Source organism: Vanellus vanellus, assembly GCF_965231255.1.
Source record: "Vanellus vanellus genome assembly, chromosome: 8".
Lineage (NCBI taxonomy): Eukaryota > Metazoa > Chordata > Aves > Charadriiformes > Charadriidae > Vanellus > Vanellus vanellus.
The window spans coordinates 11368812-11383939 of record NC_138913.1 but is presented as its reverse complement, the minus strand read 5'-3'; the positions used below and the strand labels follow the sequence as shown (position 1 = coordinate 11383939).

The window sequence follows — 15128 nt, the reverse complement described above, 5'->3', positions numbered from 1 at the left end:
AGTAGATGCGGAAGACGAGGAGGAGGTTGAAGAGGTAGAGGCCGGCAAAGAGGTACTGCGCCAGGCGGATATCGGTGCCGCGGCCCGTGGCATAGTACAGACCCAGGAAGATGTAGACGAAGCCGGCAGGGTAGCTGTGGAGAGGTGGGAGTGAGGGGCCGGGTCCCGCTGCCCCTCTGGGACCCCCCTGGAGAGCCCCTGCTCGCGGGGAGCTCGGCCGTCCCCATCACTCACACCAGCGGCCCGGTGTCGCCCTTCAGCTGGGTGTAGTCGAGGGTCCCATTGGTGAACCCCTCCACCTCCTGCATGTAGGCCTTCCAGTCGATCTCGGTGTCTGCGGGGACAGCCGGGGGTCAGGCGGGGTGTGGGGGGCACTGCGGGGAGGGCTCCCCCACCTCCAGACCCCACGGCCCTGCCCTGCGACCCCCCCACACCCCCCGCGGCCCCATCCAGGGCTCCCAGCCCACCCCCGTACCCCCCCCCCCCCCGCCACCCCGGCAGGAGGATGCTGTCACCCACCCGGGCCGGGGGCAGCCCTGTCACCCTGCCAGCGGGTCACACACACACACACACACACGCTGCTCCAGGGGGATCCCCTCAGCGCCGCCCAGCCCGGGGACAAGCTGTCCCCCCCGGCCAGGGCCGGGCCTACCCCCACCACCCCCGGGCAAGGCCTCCTCCGCCTCCTCCTCCGCCCCGTCCCGGCCGTGCCCCGGCACTCACAGGGGACCCTACGGATGACCCAGAGGTTGACGCCGCCCTCGGCCAGGCAGAGGCAGGCGGCCACCAGCGGGGTGTAGCTGGGCTCCAGCAGCGCGGCCCGCCGCTCCCGCCAGGCCCGCCGCAGCCCCGCCGCCATGGCCGCCTCCCTTCGTTCCGCTCCGCGTTTCCGCCCGGAGCGCTGAGGGCGGTGCAACCGCCGCGGAACGGAAGCCGCACGTGGGGGCGCGGGCGGCACGTGGCGCCCGGTGCTTCCCCCTCCCCCCTACACCCCCCTGACCCCGCCCGATATGGAGCGGCGGCGCGCGCCCGCCGCCAACCGTCGGTACCGGCAGCGCTGCTTCTGGGACGCGCTGTACCGGCAGGAGGGCGCTGAGCCCCGGGAGTGGCTGGGGGGTCTGTCCCGGTTCCTCCCGCAGCTGGAAGCCGAGCTGCGCCCCGGTGACCGTATCCTCGTCCTCGGTACGTGCCCGGTAGCCGGGGGGGGAGGAATGGGGGAAGGCGGATGGGTGCTCGGGGTGCCGCCGGTGGATGCGGTGGTACCGGCCGCGAGGTGGCGGTGCGGCACCGGGCCGGCACCGGGGTTCGGTGGGGCGGGCGGGGGCCGGTGTAACCGCCCGGTAATCCCACCTGCGGGCTGATCCGCCGCTGATCCGCCGCCGGCCCGGCAGGTTCACCCAGCGCCGGGCGGGCGGGCGGGCGGGATTAGGCGGGTGTAATCACCGATCCTGTTAGCGGATAAGCCGCCGCCAGCTGCGCTTAATAGCCCCCAAATCCGCCCCCCCAACTCCCCCCCTCCGGGATCCCCCCAGCCCCCCCCCCCCCCCCCGGGGAGCGGCTGATCCCCGGCGGAGCGGCGAAGGGACTCCCCGTGTCCGCCGCACCGGGGAGGGGGGGGGGGCACGTCCTGCTGGGGCCCCCCGAGACATTCGCCCCTCTGTCCCTCCGTCTGTCCATCCATCCCGATTAAGTCCCCTCAGATGCTGCGTGCTGCCCTAATTTGCCCCGCCACAGGCTCTCGGGGAGCGGGGGGGGACACAGGCGGCTCTTGCCCCATGGCACCGGGGGGGGAGAGGACGAGGGACCCCCTCCCTGTCCCCAGCATCCCCACAGCCGCTCCTGCATCCCACCCGGGGGTGGGGAGGCTGCTCTCACCCTGAGGTCCTGCGGAGCCCAAAGCACCCACCTTGCAGGAAGAGGGTAATTAATAACTAGTCCAGCACTCACTAATTAGTGCCAAGGTGATGACCTGCTCCCCCTGTAGCTGCCCCGGCCCATCCGCACCCCTCCCTGGGTCTGAGCAGGGCACGAACAGGGTTGGGGTGCAGGCAGCACCCCGAGCCCCCCGGCTGAGCCATGTCCTGCACAGGCTGCGGCAACAGCGCCCTGAGCCACGACCTGCACGAGCTGGGCTACACCGACGTCACCAGCATCGACTTCTCCCCCGCCTGCATCACCGCCATGCGCGCCCGCTACGCCCACTGCCCCGGCCTGCGCTGGGCCGTCATGGACATCCGCGCCCTCGCCTTCCCCGACGCCGCCTTCGATGTGGTGCTGGAGAAGGGCACCCTCGACGTGCTGATGGTGGAGGAGACCGACCCGTGGGACGTCTCGCCCCGGGCGGCCGCCGCGATGCACCGGGTGCTGGCGGAGGTACGGGGAGAGGGGCAGAGGGTGGAACCCATTCCCGTTTGGAATGGGTGAAGGTGCAGAATGTCCCCTCGCTACCCTGCTTCCCTGGGGATGCCCCAGTCGATGTCTCTGCCCCTACTGTCCAGCCGGTGCTGCCCGCTTTGCTGCCCTGCAAAGGGGCACCCGGGGGGCTCCCGGCACCCTTGGGTGTGGGAGACACCCCCCCCCCCCGCCCCTCCCAGCGCCTCCTCCCCAGGGAGGTGGATGGAGCAGGGGGTGTCCCTGAGGACTATGGGTCCTGCTGGGGGGCTGGGTGACCCCCATCCTTGTTTGCACTTTAAATATGAAAATTTGGCTGTAAAAAATGGGCCCCATCCTGGCGTGGGTGGCTGTCAGGGCACCCGAGGGTGCCTGGAGGGGACCTGGGGGGACACACTGAGGTGGCCCTGCCCACCCAGGGCAAGGTGACAACCGCAGAGCTGTGATAGGCTCTCACATGCCCCCACCCCAGCTTCGATCTCGTTAGCCGGGGTCCCCATCATCCGGTCTGGGGTTGCCATGGCAACACCCATCAGCATCGACAGGACCGTGGTGTTACCACGGGGACGGGAGATGCCTCCGGGCCCCAATTAATTGGCAGTGGTGGAGGCAGGGACTGAATTGAACCTGCCCCGGTGCGGGTCCTGGCAGCCTCCCCCCCCACAGGGGAATAACTGCGAGGACAATTAATTGCTGCATCTGGCCGGCACCCTTGGGTGGGGACGTGGGATGCTGGGAGGGTGCTCGTGGCTACTGCTCCCCACCCCACCATCCTTTCTTGTCCCCCTGAGCCCGGGAGGGAGCGAGACCCCAGGCGCTGTGGGCAGCACTGGGGCTGTCCTCACCATCGGGGCCCTGCCCTGCCAGTGCTGCTGCCTGTCCTTGTCATTTGGCCAAACAGCAGGGATTTAGTGCTTTTTTTCCCCTTTTTTTTTCTCCCTTTTTAATCCCCCGCTCAATCCGTGCCCTCCCCCAGCATCACTGGGCACTGGCCTCTGCCTGTGGCCGGTCCCCACTGTCCTCATCCCTGGGGGAATTCGTGGGGTGTTCCCGCCCGCTTGCTGCTTTGCCGGTCCCTCTGCGCAGGTTCGGCCATCACCCCCCCTTCTCACCCTCACCCCCTCCTTTCTCATGGCGGGGGGAGCTGGAGTTTTCACAGCCTCTGTCCTGCTCTCCCTAGGGGGGGCACATAAGGACTGGAAAATCAAATCCTCCCTGCCTGCGGGGATGCCCTGGGGACAGCCCTGTCCTGGTGATCCGTGGGCAACAAGGAGGGGGCAATGGGTCAGTGCCAGAGCGGGGAGCTGCCCCCCTCGCCCTCCCCCCCCTCCCCGTGTTGGCCGGTGGATGGGAAGGTTTCCTGCGCCCGTCTCTAAGCAACGGCCGTTAGTGCTCTATTAACGAGGGATGGGATGCAGGGATGCGGGATGCCTCTTGCTCGGCTCCAGATGGAGATCCCTGCCTGCCCCCAGCCCTGGGGACCCCCCTCCCGTGCCTGTCAGTTGGGAATCCACCGGGCCTTTCCAGGATGGATGCATCCAACGTTTTGCAGGAGGGATGCTGAGCTGGGTGCTCAGGGCTGGGGGGGGGGATGCAAGGACCTGCCTTCTCCTTTTCCTGGCCAAACCGCTAAGGTTTGGTTCAAAAGCCCCCACTGCAGCGGGGAGGGGGACACACACGCAGTCTGCCTGTCCTCTCTCCATCCCTGGCCCCAGCCAGCGCTGAGCCGTGGAGCTTCCCAGCAGGATTAAACCAGAGCTTGGGAAACCCCCCCCTTGGCCCCCATCCCTCTCCCCTGCCGCAGTGACTCTCTGCCCTTGCCGGGGGGGTGGTCTAAGGGGTGTCCCTGCCTGGGGCAGGGTGGCTTGAGGGGGGGGCTGGCCGGCAGCCCGCCCGCCCGCCCCGGGCGCTGCCTTTGCATGCCGAGCACGCGAGCGCTGGCCGTAAAAGCCTTTTGACATTGGATAAAGCCAAGCAAGAAAATTGATGTTCTTTTCCATCCTGTTAGCGGGAGCTTAGTTCCAGCGGAGAGAAAATGGTGATTAAAAGGGTCGAGTCCTTTCCCATCCAACTGCCCCCCCCCCTTGGGATGCTGGGTGTTGTCAAGGGGGGGGGGATGCTGGGTGCCCCTGGGGAGGAGTGGATGGCATGGGGGTCCCACACTGCTCTCAGGGGGCTTTATGCCCGGGGGGGTGAAGCTTTTCCCCGTGCCAGGATTTGGTCTCTGTGCTGTCTGCTGTGGGTGAGGATGAAGAGTTTTGGGGATTCTTTGTGGTTTTGGGGTGCAGGGAGAGGCAGTGCATGGGGACCCCCATTCCCTGTTGCCACCAAGCTGCAGGTGGTCTGGGGACAATGTCAGAACCGAGATGGGTGTCTCTGGGAGGGACAAGGTTAGGACAGGAGATTTGGGGGTGCAATGGGAGAGGCTGGGGGGGGATCTTTGGCAGGTGGTGATGGGGGTCCCTGGAGACAGGGCCATCCCTGCCCGAGGGGATGAACCTCACTGTGTCATCCCCTGCCCCATCTCGGGGGTTCTCCCATCACAGGTGAGCCGGGTGCTGCGCCCAGGGGGCTGCTTCATCTCCATCACCTTCGCCCAGCCCCACTTTCGCAAGCCCCACTACGCCCAGGAGGCCTTCGGCTGGTCCCTGCGCCACGTTGCCTGTGGGGATGGGGATGCCGGCGCCTTCCACTACTTCCTCTACGTCATGCGCAAGGGGCAGCCCCTGGACCCCTCTGACCTGGCCCTGGGGCGCCGGCTGCACCAGCCCCCCCCGCCACCCGCCCCACCACCACCACCTGCCCCCCCAGACGACGATGAGGACTATCTCCTTGCCATCCAGCTGTGACCGGGGGAAGGGGGGGTGTTCCCCGGCCTCCCCCCCCCACCCAATAAAGCCTTAAGCTGCTCCATCCTTGCAGGTGGGGGACAGGGAACTGGTGTCCTGTCGCCCCCCACCCCCAAGCTGCCTGGTGATGGGAGCAATGGGAGAAAAGGGGGGGATGGACATTTCTACTGGGGGGGGGCAGCGGGATGCTCTGGAGAGCGGGTGATGCTGTGCCCCCCCCCCCCCCCGCCCACCGGCCCTTCCCTCGCCTGGCTGGAAAGCAGCCAGGGCTCCGGGCTTTGCGGCCGATAATGAAACCAAATCGGGTTTAATTCCACCCATCCATCTCGCGGGGAGCAGCTCCCTGCCTCCACACACACACACACCCCCCACACCACCCCCCCGGCACAGGCAGCTAGGCTGGGGGCAGGATGGGGGTGCTGGCACTGGGTGGGGGGGGGCAGGATAGGGGGGTGCCTGTTGCTCCCCACGTCCTGTACCCAGCTGTGGGGGTGTGCAAGGGCACTGTGTCCTTGTCACCCCCAGCCCTGGCCACGCGTGTGCTGGGGCTGGTGACAGGCGTGCCACCGCGTGCCGGCTGCGTGTGGGTGCTGGTGTGTGGGTGCCAGCATGGCGGCTGCAGCGGATGCTACCAGGGGGTGTCCCCAGGGGCTGTTTGGGCACCAAGGCCCCCCCTGGGGTGGGTGACGCCGGGGGGCATGGAGGGGACCCCTCCTCAGACGGACGGCGGTAACATATCGAAGAGACGCAAGCTGCCGGGCTGCTATTTCTGGCAAAAGGCATAAGTGGGTCAGCTGGTGGCTCCCCCGGCGCTGGGAGCCGGCGAAGGACTCTGGGGTCAGGTGTCCCCCCCGCCACACCACCCCATCCCATGGGCACCCCGAAAACCAGCTGGTGCCGAAGGGGGGGGGGGCACAGAAAGGAGCAGGTGGCTGCAGGCCTTGCCTCGGTACATGAATGTATTTTATTCATCGCATTTTGTTCACCAGTACAGTGAAAAATGGCATTTAAATTTACAATGGATCATTCGTAGAACATCATGACACAAGTATCTTTTTTTTTTTCCTTTTTTTTTTGTGTTTTTTTTTTTCTCGGTTTTGTTTTTTGTTTGGTGTTTTTTGTTGTGGTTTTTTTTTGCGTCGTCGTCTCCATAAATGCCACTCGTAGGTTATTGAAAAAGATGACGAGTTTCTCATGCACATCAGACCCCCCCCGAGAAGCTTCTTAAAAAATAAAATTAAATTAAAGTATAAAATTAAAAACAACGACTCAGGCTGGTCCCTGCCCTCCCCACTCCCACCCTCCCCGAGCGAGGGGCAGCACCGGGACCCCCTGACACCCGCAGCCGGCCCTGGTGGGCTCTGGCCCCGCCACTGCAGCGGCCGATGGCGCTGCCAAATCCTCTGGACGGTCCTGCTGCCAGTGGGGGGAGGTCGGGCCAGGGGTCCCTGCTCCCCTCCCCACATCTTCAGCTTTCCTCACGGTCCCTCCATCTTTCTAACACCCCCGCCCCTTTATTTCCCCCCCCCTCAGTTTTTTCTTCTTTTTTTGTCTTTTTTTTTCTTATGGAAAAAAATATGAACCTTTTTTTTTTTCTGTTTGTTTGTTTGTTTGTTTTCCCCGATGCGGTTACTTCGACATTTCAACATCAGCAGATCGTTTTTAACAAAGATTCGGATATAAAAATACAAATATGAGGAGTTTCTGTTTAAAAAGAAGCGTGCCGGAGTGGTGGGGCTGACCCTCGGCCCCAGGACCGGGCGCCCGGGCCACCAAGCTCATGCAAAAAACGATGGAGCAAAAAATGTCTCTGGACAGCAGCGCTCCCCCCCCCCCCGGCTCGTGGGGCTGGATCCGCCCCGGGATTCGGGGACCCCCTCTCCCCGCCAAGGAGGATTGGGAGGGTGGGGTGGACACGGACACATACCGCGGAGCGGGGGGCCGGACCCCCCACCCCGGGGAGGGGGGAGTGGGGGGGGGTGTCTTTGCCCAGCTTTGGGGGGGGGCTTCGGTGGGTTGTCCCCACACCCCCGTGGGAGGCGGAGGGGTAAAGTGCATGGCTCGGGGAGGGGGGGAGGGTGGTGGTGGCGGCCACGGAGCGGCCCCCCCGCCCCCGGGGCCGGGGGTGGCGGGGGGGGGCACGGGCATGGGCTCCCCCTCCTCGTCGGCGGTGCAGCCAGCATGCAGGGCCGGGCGGGCTGCGAGCAGGGCACGGCCTGCGGGTCCTGGCGGCGGGTCCCGGTTTACACCCCCGGCGGCGACTTCTCCGTCATGCCCTTGAGCACCTCGTCTATCCGGTCATCCTCGATCACCACTGCGGGGACAGGCGGGGGGGAGGGGGGGGGGTTGTGTGGGGTGTGCGTGGGCGAGGGGACACGCACCCAGTCTCTGCAACCCCCGCCCCCCCCGGGTTCTCACCCCACTCGGGCTCCAGATGGGGAGCAGGGCGAAGGGGCGCAGGTGGGTGCAGTGAGGACGGGGAGGGGGGATCTTTCCCCCGCCCGGCTTGGGTAGGGGCAGTGTCCCCCTCCCCCGCAGCCAACCGGCCGCCTCTGGATAGGTGGTTTGGGAAGAGGGGGGCAGGAAAGACCAGGAAGGACCCCCCCCCCTCCTCTCTGCGGCAGGCGCTGATGAGAGCAACAGGACTGGAATGGGTAATGACCAAGCGGGGGGGGCACCACCAGCTCGCGGGGGTGGCAGCCAGACCCCCATCAGCATCACCCGCTGCGCAGGACACCCCCCCCCCCTCCACTTCCCCCGCCATCGACATCACGGTCGGGGGAGCCGGACAGCCCCCTGTCAGCACAGCGGTCTGCACAGACCCCCACCATCAGCATCACCATGGAGGGCTGGGCAGCCCCCCATCAGCATCACCCTCCAGACAGCCCCCCATCAGCATCACTCGCTGGGGCAGACACCCCACCCCCCCCCCCGCCATCAGCATCACCACTGGGGGCTGGACAGACCCCCATCAGCATCAATATCACCATCGGGGGGGCTACACAGAGCCCCCACACCCCATCACTGGCTGGGCATATCCAGTGCCGCCACCATCACCCTCGGGGGTGGTGGACAGACACCACCACCCCCCCAGCATCACTACTGGGGTGCTCAGCAACCCCCCCCATCACCACCCTGGGGATGGATTGGCCAGACCACCCCCCATCACCAGCATCACCAGGGGAGCAGCCAGACCCCCCCCCCATCACCATCCAGGGGGAACCGGCCCCCCCATCACTGCCGGGGGGGGTTCTGCTAGACCCAGCCACCACCACCGCAAAGGGGGGGCGGGTGGAGCAGGTAGCGGCTCGTCCCCCCTCGGGGCTGGAGTGTTTTTGTTTTGGAGGGGGGCCCCTGCAGCTCAAGGAGGGCTGTTTGCCTATGGGGGTCCCCCAAACAGGCAGGGTGGGGGCTGCAGGGAAGGCAGGGGCCATTCTCGGGGGTCCCCAAGGCATCAGTGGTGGCAGATCGGGGTGCAGGGGAGGGGGGGCATTTACTTGGGTCCTGACAGAAGCAGGGAAGCTGCTGATGGGGGTCTCTGCGGCAAGCAGTAAAGCGGGGGAGGGGGGGACAACACAGGTTCATTGAGTCCTGGCAGGGACAGTAATCTGGGGGGGGGAGGGGGGGGAATGTTTGTTGATCAGCACTGCCGGCGGCTGCTGATGGGGGTCTCTGCGGCAGGCAGAAATGTGTCGAAAGAGGTTTATGGGGCTGGTGGGGCTGTTCCTGGTGATGCTGGGGGAGGCTTGTTTACAGGGATGGGGGGGGAGGGGGGCAGTCCAAGGGGATGTGGGGGCAATCCCAGGGGTGCCGAGGAGCAGATCCCGGAGGGTCCCGGGGGCAGTCGTGGATGTGCAGGGGGGCAGCCCCAGGGATGCTCGAGGACAGTCCCAGTCCCGGGGGCAGCCCCAGGGATGTTACAGGGTAGTCCCGGGGGGAGCCCCAGGCTGGGCGGGGGGGCTGTGGGGCAGCACTGGGAGGGCAGCGCTGGGAGGACAGCGCTGGTGCCTGGAGCTGGGGATGGGGGGGCCTGCGGTTCTAGGGCAGTGCCGGGTGCCAGATGCAGAGCTGGGGGTCCCAGGGATGCCGGGGTGGGGGCAGTGCCGGGGATGATGTGGGGCAGAGCTAGAGATTTTGGGAATGCCGGGGGCAGCGCTGGGGATACTGGTGTGCGGAACCGGGGATGCTGTGGGGCAGTGCCGGGGGTGCCAGGGATGCTGTGGGGAGATGCCGATGGTCCGGGGGGGCACTGCCAGGGATGCACTGGCCGGTGCCGGGGGTGCTGGGGATGCAAGGGCAGAACCGAGGAGTCCCGAGGATGCTGTGGGGCGGCGCTGGGGATGCCAGGGCCAGTGCCGGGGATGCCGAGGAGCAGCGCCGGGGATGCTGCAGGACAGATCCGGGGGTCCCGGGGCTGAGCTGGGGATGGAAGGGCAGATCCAGGGGTCCCGGGAATGCCGTGGGGCAGCGCTGGCGATGCAAGAGCCAGTGCCGGGGATGCCGGGGATGCCGCAGGGCAGACGCGGTGGTGCCGGGGATGCCGTGGGGCTGAGGCGGGGGTCGGGGGAGGGGGGGGGGAGGGGGGAGTCGGGCTGTACCTCTCTTGGCGCGGCCGATCTGTCCCAGCTTGGGGGGCCGCTTGCCCTGGTTGCCCCCGAAGAAGGCGTTGGTGTCCTGCAGGCGGCAGCTGAAGGGCAGCTCCCCCGCCTCGGGCTCGGCGCCGTAACGGCCCACCTTGTCCTCGCCGTAGGGCAGCACCTGCGACATGGCGGGGCCGAGCGGGCCGAGCCGCGCCGCGCCGAGCCGGGAGCCGGTCTGCGGCGGCGGCGGCGGCGGCGGGGAGGAAACCCGGGCGGAAGGATGAAGTCATGCATCCGGGGGGAGCGGGGACCCCCCCGGCGGGGGGCGGCTCCGGAGCGCCGCGGCCCGGCCCGGCACGGCCGGGACAGGGGGACAGGGACCCCCGCAGACGGTGCTCGGTGCCCGCTTGGTTGGGATGGAGGGACCCCCCGCCCCAGCCCCTGCCCAGTCCCCAGCGCAGGCTGGTTCCCCCAGCGCAGCCTTGCTGGGGCTGTCGCCCCAACTCGGGGGTGCCTCTAAACACGGGGTGTCCCCGTGGAGGAGGGAGCCCTTGGCACCACTGGGTATCCCCGGGTCAGATAGCCAAGGACCACCAGGCACAGCTGGGAGCTCCCCCTGTGCACCGAGGTGATGCCAGATCCCCCCAACACCACACTTCAGTCCCTCAGACCACCCTGAGCACCCCAAACTCAGCTCCCAGCCTCCTGTAGCCCAGCAGGCTGAAGCCCCCCAGACCAGCTCCCACCCCGGGTCTCCCCAGCCCCCCACTGATGCTCCTTGCCCGACACCCATCTGGGCACCTCCTCCCTCAGCCCCCCCCAGTGTTGGAGTCCCCCCTTGGAGCCACAACAGTCCTGCCCCAGCCCCTGTCAGCCCCCTTGTCCCCCCCGTGTGTGGATCCCTGAAGATGCATGTGAATACGTATATACATGCGTGCCCATTGCACATATTTGCAGGGCTGGGGGGGGCACACGGGTGCGATTCTGCAGGTGCCCATGAGCATGACCACATAGGGGCTGTGCCCTGGGATGCCCCTTGCCCCATGGGGATTCTCTGCGGACAAGGGGAAGGGGAGCCATCCCCCATGGGGACCTGCCGTGGGTCAATGAGGAGAGACCTACAGGAGTTGCCCCAGTGCCCCCACAGAGTCCTGTTTGTGTCCCCTCTGCACACCCCTGCCCCAGACCCACCCTGGCCCTTTCCTCCTGCATTTTCCACTGCCAGGGCAGTGATTGCACTAATTGGCACCAATGGCCCTGAGCAGCCTCACCTGGAACCCCCTATCCCAATCACCTGGGGCTGGGGGGACTATTTAAGCTCAGGCTGGGGCTGTTGCTCCTTGCCTGAGCTGTGGGTACAACCCTGGCCCTGGATGATGATGATGATGATGATGATGATGATGATGATGATGATGATGATGATGATGATGATGATGATGATGATGATGATGATGATAGCAGCAGCACCACCACCACCACCACCACCACCACCAGCAATGCAGACTGGTTGGAGATGACCACTCCCCTATCATGGGGCAGCCCTGTTCCTGCTGCTCCCTTGCATCCAGGCCCCACTGCTCGTGTGGGTGTGCTGGGTCACAGCAAAGCCAGAGCCTGCTGTGGGAGCACCACCTCCCAGCCTCATGCCAGCCCTATGAGAGTCTCCATCTGGGTGTCTCAAGGGGACAAGTGTGAGGTTTTACAGACGGCCTTGTGGTCCATCTCTCCATGCCAGCGTCTCCATGGCCTGCGCTTTGAGATCCTGTTGAAAGCTGCTGCAGAAAGGCATCATCTGGGCTGGCCCATGTGAGAACACAGGTACTTCTATTTTGGGAAGGCTCAGCCGTGCCTTTCCCTTTGTGCTGGCCTCTGCAGAGCACGGATCCCCATTGTCCCCTCCCAGAGCAGAGATGTGAGAGATGGGGCAGTGGTGCCCGCTCTCCCCTGGCAAGGCAGTGCCTTTATTCCTGCCTTTGCTCGGGAACCAGTTTGAACTTTTTCATCTGATGGCTTCTGCTCCTGCAAAAAGTGCCTCGGAAAATAGGCGAGAGGCCCACGCTGAGATGTGGCCTGCTTTTCCCATCGCCGAGCCCACGTGCTGCTGCCTGTGGGCAGGGACAGGCAGGCCGTGGCACGCGCGGGGCCGGGGGTGAGCGAGAAGAGGAGCAGATGGGCTGTGTGGGATGTGAACAGGGCCAGTGTTATGCCCCAGGAGGGCTTCCAGCCCGACAGGCTCCTGAGGAGAGGCTTGAGAGGGGTCACCCTGGGAATGGTCCTGCTTATCCCACACCTGCACTTGTACCTGTGTAGTGCCTTGCACCCCGGGGGAGCTGCTTGGCTTGGCTATAGGGTGGGGGGAGCTCTGTGGGGCTGGCTGGGGTTCAGGGGTGTGGGAGGGACCCTCCACCCAGCCCAGGCAGAAGGTGGGCTGGATTCGTGCTGGCACAGCTGTGCTGTAGGTGGGACAGGGCAGCACCATGGCTCTGGGCACTGCATCTCCTTGGGACATCTCTAGTTTCTGACTCCCCAAGGATGCTGCTGGTCATTTGTCCCTGTCGGGGGAGAAAGGAGGTACCAGGGACCTGAATGTGAGTGAGTGGGCAGGGGGGTGCAGGAGGGACCCCATCCTCATCCTCTGCCTGTGCGGGTTGTATCCCTACGTCGTGAGCCGGGACTGCGTGTTCTCCTTCCCCTGGCTCTCATCCCACCTTCGTTATCCGCCTTTTAGCAGCCACGTAATCTCCTTTCTCGCTTCCTTTGCAGCCTTTTGTCCGACACAAAGCCGGCTCCATCAGGAAGAAGGGGCCGTGGGTGTGGGAAGCAGGCAGTTCTTCCTGCCCTAGCTCCTTAAACCTGGGCCACAGCTCCCAAGCTGGGACACCTTACAGGTGATGCAAGGGCAGGAGCTGGCTGTGACCCCCCTGGGGAGGATATGGGGCTGGGCAGGGGGCATGTAGCCAGGTTCCCAGCCGCAGTGGGGCTGGTGATGGACATCATGGAGCATCGCCTGGCCCGGCCTCTGGCAATGCTCCAGGAGCCCACTGGCACCTGCTGTGACCCAGCCCCACAGCTGGATGCTGCCCCCGAGCCCTACACCGTTGGTGGGAATTTGGGTGCCAGCACCAGGTGCTTTGATGGAGGTGAGAGCTCTCCCTGCAGTCACTGGTACTTAAAGTGGTTTTCCAGTGGAGAAACCCTGCATGTGGGCAAGCAGCTCATGGTGGGGTACATCCCACCCAGGCTCTGCAGGAACCCTTGGGCAGTGGGAATTGGACTGGATGGGAGCACCTGGTGGTCCCCAAGGCCTGGCAGGGAAAGGGTAGGTGGCCTGGCAGGCAGTGGCTGGATGACAGCGGGCTCGAAGGAGGCAGGATACATCAGCCACCAGATTTGGGGCTTTCTCTGGTGCAGGTCCGGGAGCCTGTTAGTGCTGTCACCCAGGGCTGGGAACATCAGGGCTGGTGCCACGGGGCTGGGGGCTGCAGAGGCGTGCCTGGAGGCTGGCTCTGGTGCCTCCATCTGTGCTGCTTCCAGCGCTGCCAAGAAACGTGAAATGGCACTTCTGCTCCGCGGCGGTGGCAGCCGTGGCCCGAGGGGCCTCACCAAGCGCCAACTCCCTGCTGCCAGCATTGCTGCTCTCTCCAAGCACCCGTCCCCAGCCCAGCACCGGGGACAGGTGAAGGTCACCAACAAAGTTGGGGATGTCTCCCCCCGCCATTTCCTTGGCAATTGCTGCTGGCTCTTGGTAGCCAAGTGGCTCCCAGGAAGCAGAGCCCAGGTTGGGATGACACTGTGTGTGCTGCCTGTGCTGTGGTCGGGCAGCATCTTTGCACAGGCATTTTGGAGGAGCAGAGACACGTACCCAGGCAGGTGCAAGTGGTGGGGATGGCCACGCACGCTGATGGTTGCGCTGGCCCTTATCACTGCAGTGAGATACTGGGGGGACAAGCACCCTGCTCAGTTGTGCTGCAGGTGAGCCCAGGGCAAGTGTGGCAAAGTGGCGTGTTCCTCATCCTGGGCTGTCCCTGCAGCTGGTGATGTCAGAAGATGAGGCCAAAAAGCCATCCCTGGAGGGACAGTGCCTTTCCCGGGGAGGAAGGGTTCAAGCATTCAGAGGAGAGCTAGGGCCAGCCAGCAGGTTGGCACTAGTGAGATGAGTTTGCCAGTCTCAGGGCACAGCCTGGCTTCGGGAAGAGGGTGTTCCTGCAGGGTCTCTGATTGCAAGCTGGGGAAGGTGGGTGGGGGATGGCACTGTCCCTGTCTCTCACACGAGCTGCCTGGGGCACAGCTGCCGTCCCGGCGATGCCAGGGCTGTATCTGAGCAGATGGGACACCCCCAGCACGCTGCCTGGGGCAGGGACTTCATGAAGGGTCTCCTGCCCAGACCTGGGGTGACGGCGAGCCAGAGCGTGGAGGAGACCGACCCTGTACGGGGGTGAACAGCCCTGTTGGGGTGTGAGGCTCCATTCTTGTCTGTCACCACATCTCTGGTCACCATGACAACAGACAGGGAGGCAGGCAGGAGCAGGCTGGCAGCCCTGGGGGGTGCAGGTGGAGGCCATGGCACGGGCTGGCACCCGCAGGGACCCTGTCTGTGTGTGGGGTCAGCTGGTGGGACACCTGGGTCCCCCTTGGGCCCTGCGTGGTGGGGAAGGAGGTCAGGCAGGGCTCAGCGTGGGCACTGTGAGCCCCAGACCAAATGTCCCGGGGGGGAACAACACAGCGAGTTCAGCCAGGGGCGCAGGCGCTGCGGCATGGCCGGGTGGCCCCTGTGCCGGGTGGTTTGGCACGGTGAGGCTTGGGCTGGCGCTGAGCTGAGCGGTTGAGTCACGCTGCTTCCCGGAGCGGTGCCAGGCAGGGCTGCTCAGTGGGGTCTGAATGTCCAGGCCACTGCAGGGCTGGTGGCCTCCCTGGGGAAGCAGAGACCTGATGAGAGGGGTATATGGTAGGGCTGTGCCCCAGCAGGGGGTGGAAGGAGGGGTGCATGTGCTGGCACCCTCCCCACATGCCTCCAGCACAGGGGATGTGTCCCCTGCCCCGGGCACCCTTGGCACTCGCGGGCACAGAGGGCAGTGGGTGACTGTGTGTCCCTCTCTAGCTGTCCCTGTCCTCAGCTGGCTGCCGGGCCCAAGGGAACGAGGCGAGCAGTCTTGGGGAGCACGGGCACCCCCCGCCCTCCCCGGCCCACGCACCCACTCGCGCCAGCAGCTCTTGGCACACGGGGAGTGTGTTCCTGGCAGCCCGGCCCTCTCCCATCTGGTATTTATCTCCTTCCCGAAATCCCTCCTGCTGCGGGGGGGATGCCCGG

At 65.6% G+C, this 15128-nt stretch overlaps 3 protein-coding genes across 3 annotated transcripts in view; 1 reads left to right on the top strand and 2 right to left on the bottom strand.

Moving 5' to 3' along the window:
• Positions 1-869, bottom strand: part of ALG3 (ALG3 alpha-1,3- mannosyltransferase) — a 2405-nt gene extending 1536 nt beyond the window's left edge. The window contains 3 exon segments of the mRNA XM_082487215.1: positions 2-134; positions 235-334; positions 724-869. Coding sequence (XP_082343341.1) covers positions 2-134; positions 235-334; positions 724-859 — 369 coding nt within the window. The 5' untranslated portion in view covers positions 860-869.
• Positions 870-1010: 141 nt separating this feature from the next.
• On the top strand, positions 1011-5240 carry EEF1AKMT4 (EEF1A lysine methyltransferase 4; the record flags this gene model as incomplete). Its single annotated transcript, XM_082486819.1, has 3 exons — positions 1011-1182; positions 2090-2373; positions 4938-5240. 3 exons carry the CDS (start codon positions 1011-1013, stop codon positions 5238-5240), a joined length of 759 nt encoding a protein of 252 aa, XP_082342945.1.
• Positions 5241-6017: 777 nt separating this feature from the next.
• Positions 6018-10043, bottom strand: CAMK2N2 (calcium/calmodulin dependent protein kinase II inhibitor 2). The gene is made up of 2 exons (XM_082487436.1): positions 9839-10043; positions 6018-7554 (listed from the first exon to the last, which is right to left on the bottom strand). Exons 1-2 carry the CDS (start codon positions 10005-10007, stop codon positions 7484-7486), a joined length of 240 nt encoding a protein of 79 aa, XP_082343562.1. The 5' UTR covers positions 10008-10043; the 3' UTR covers positions 6018-7483.
• Between the last annotated feature and the right edge of the window lie 5085 nt (positions 10044-15128).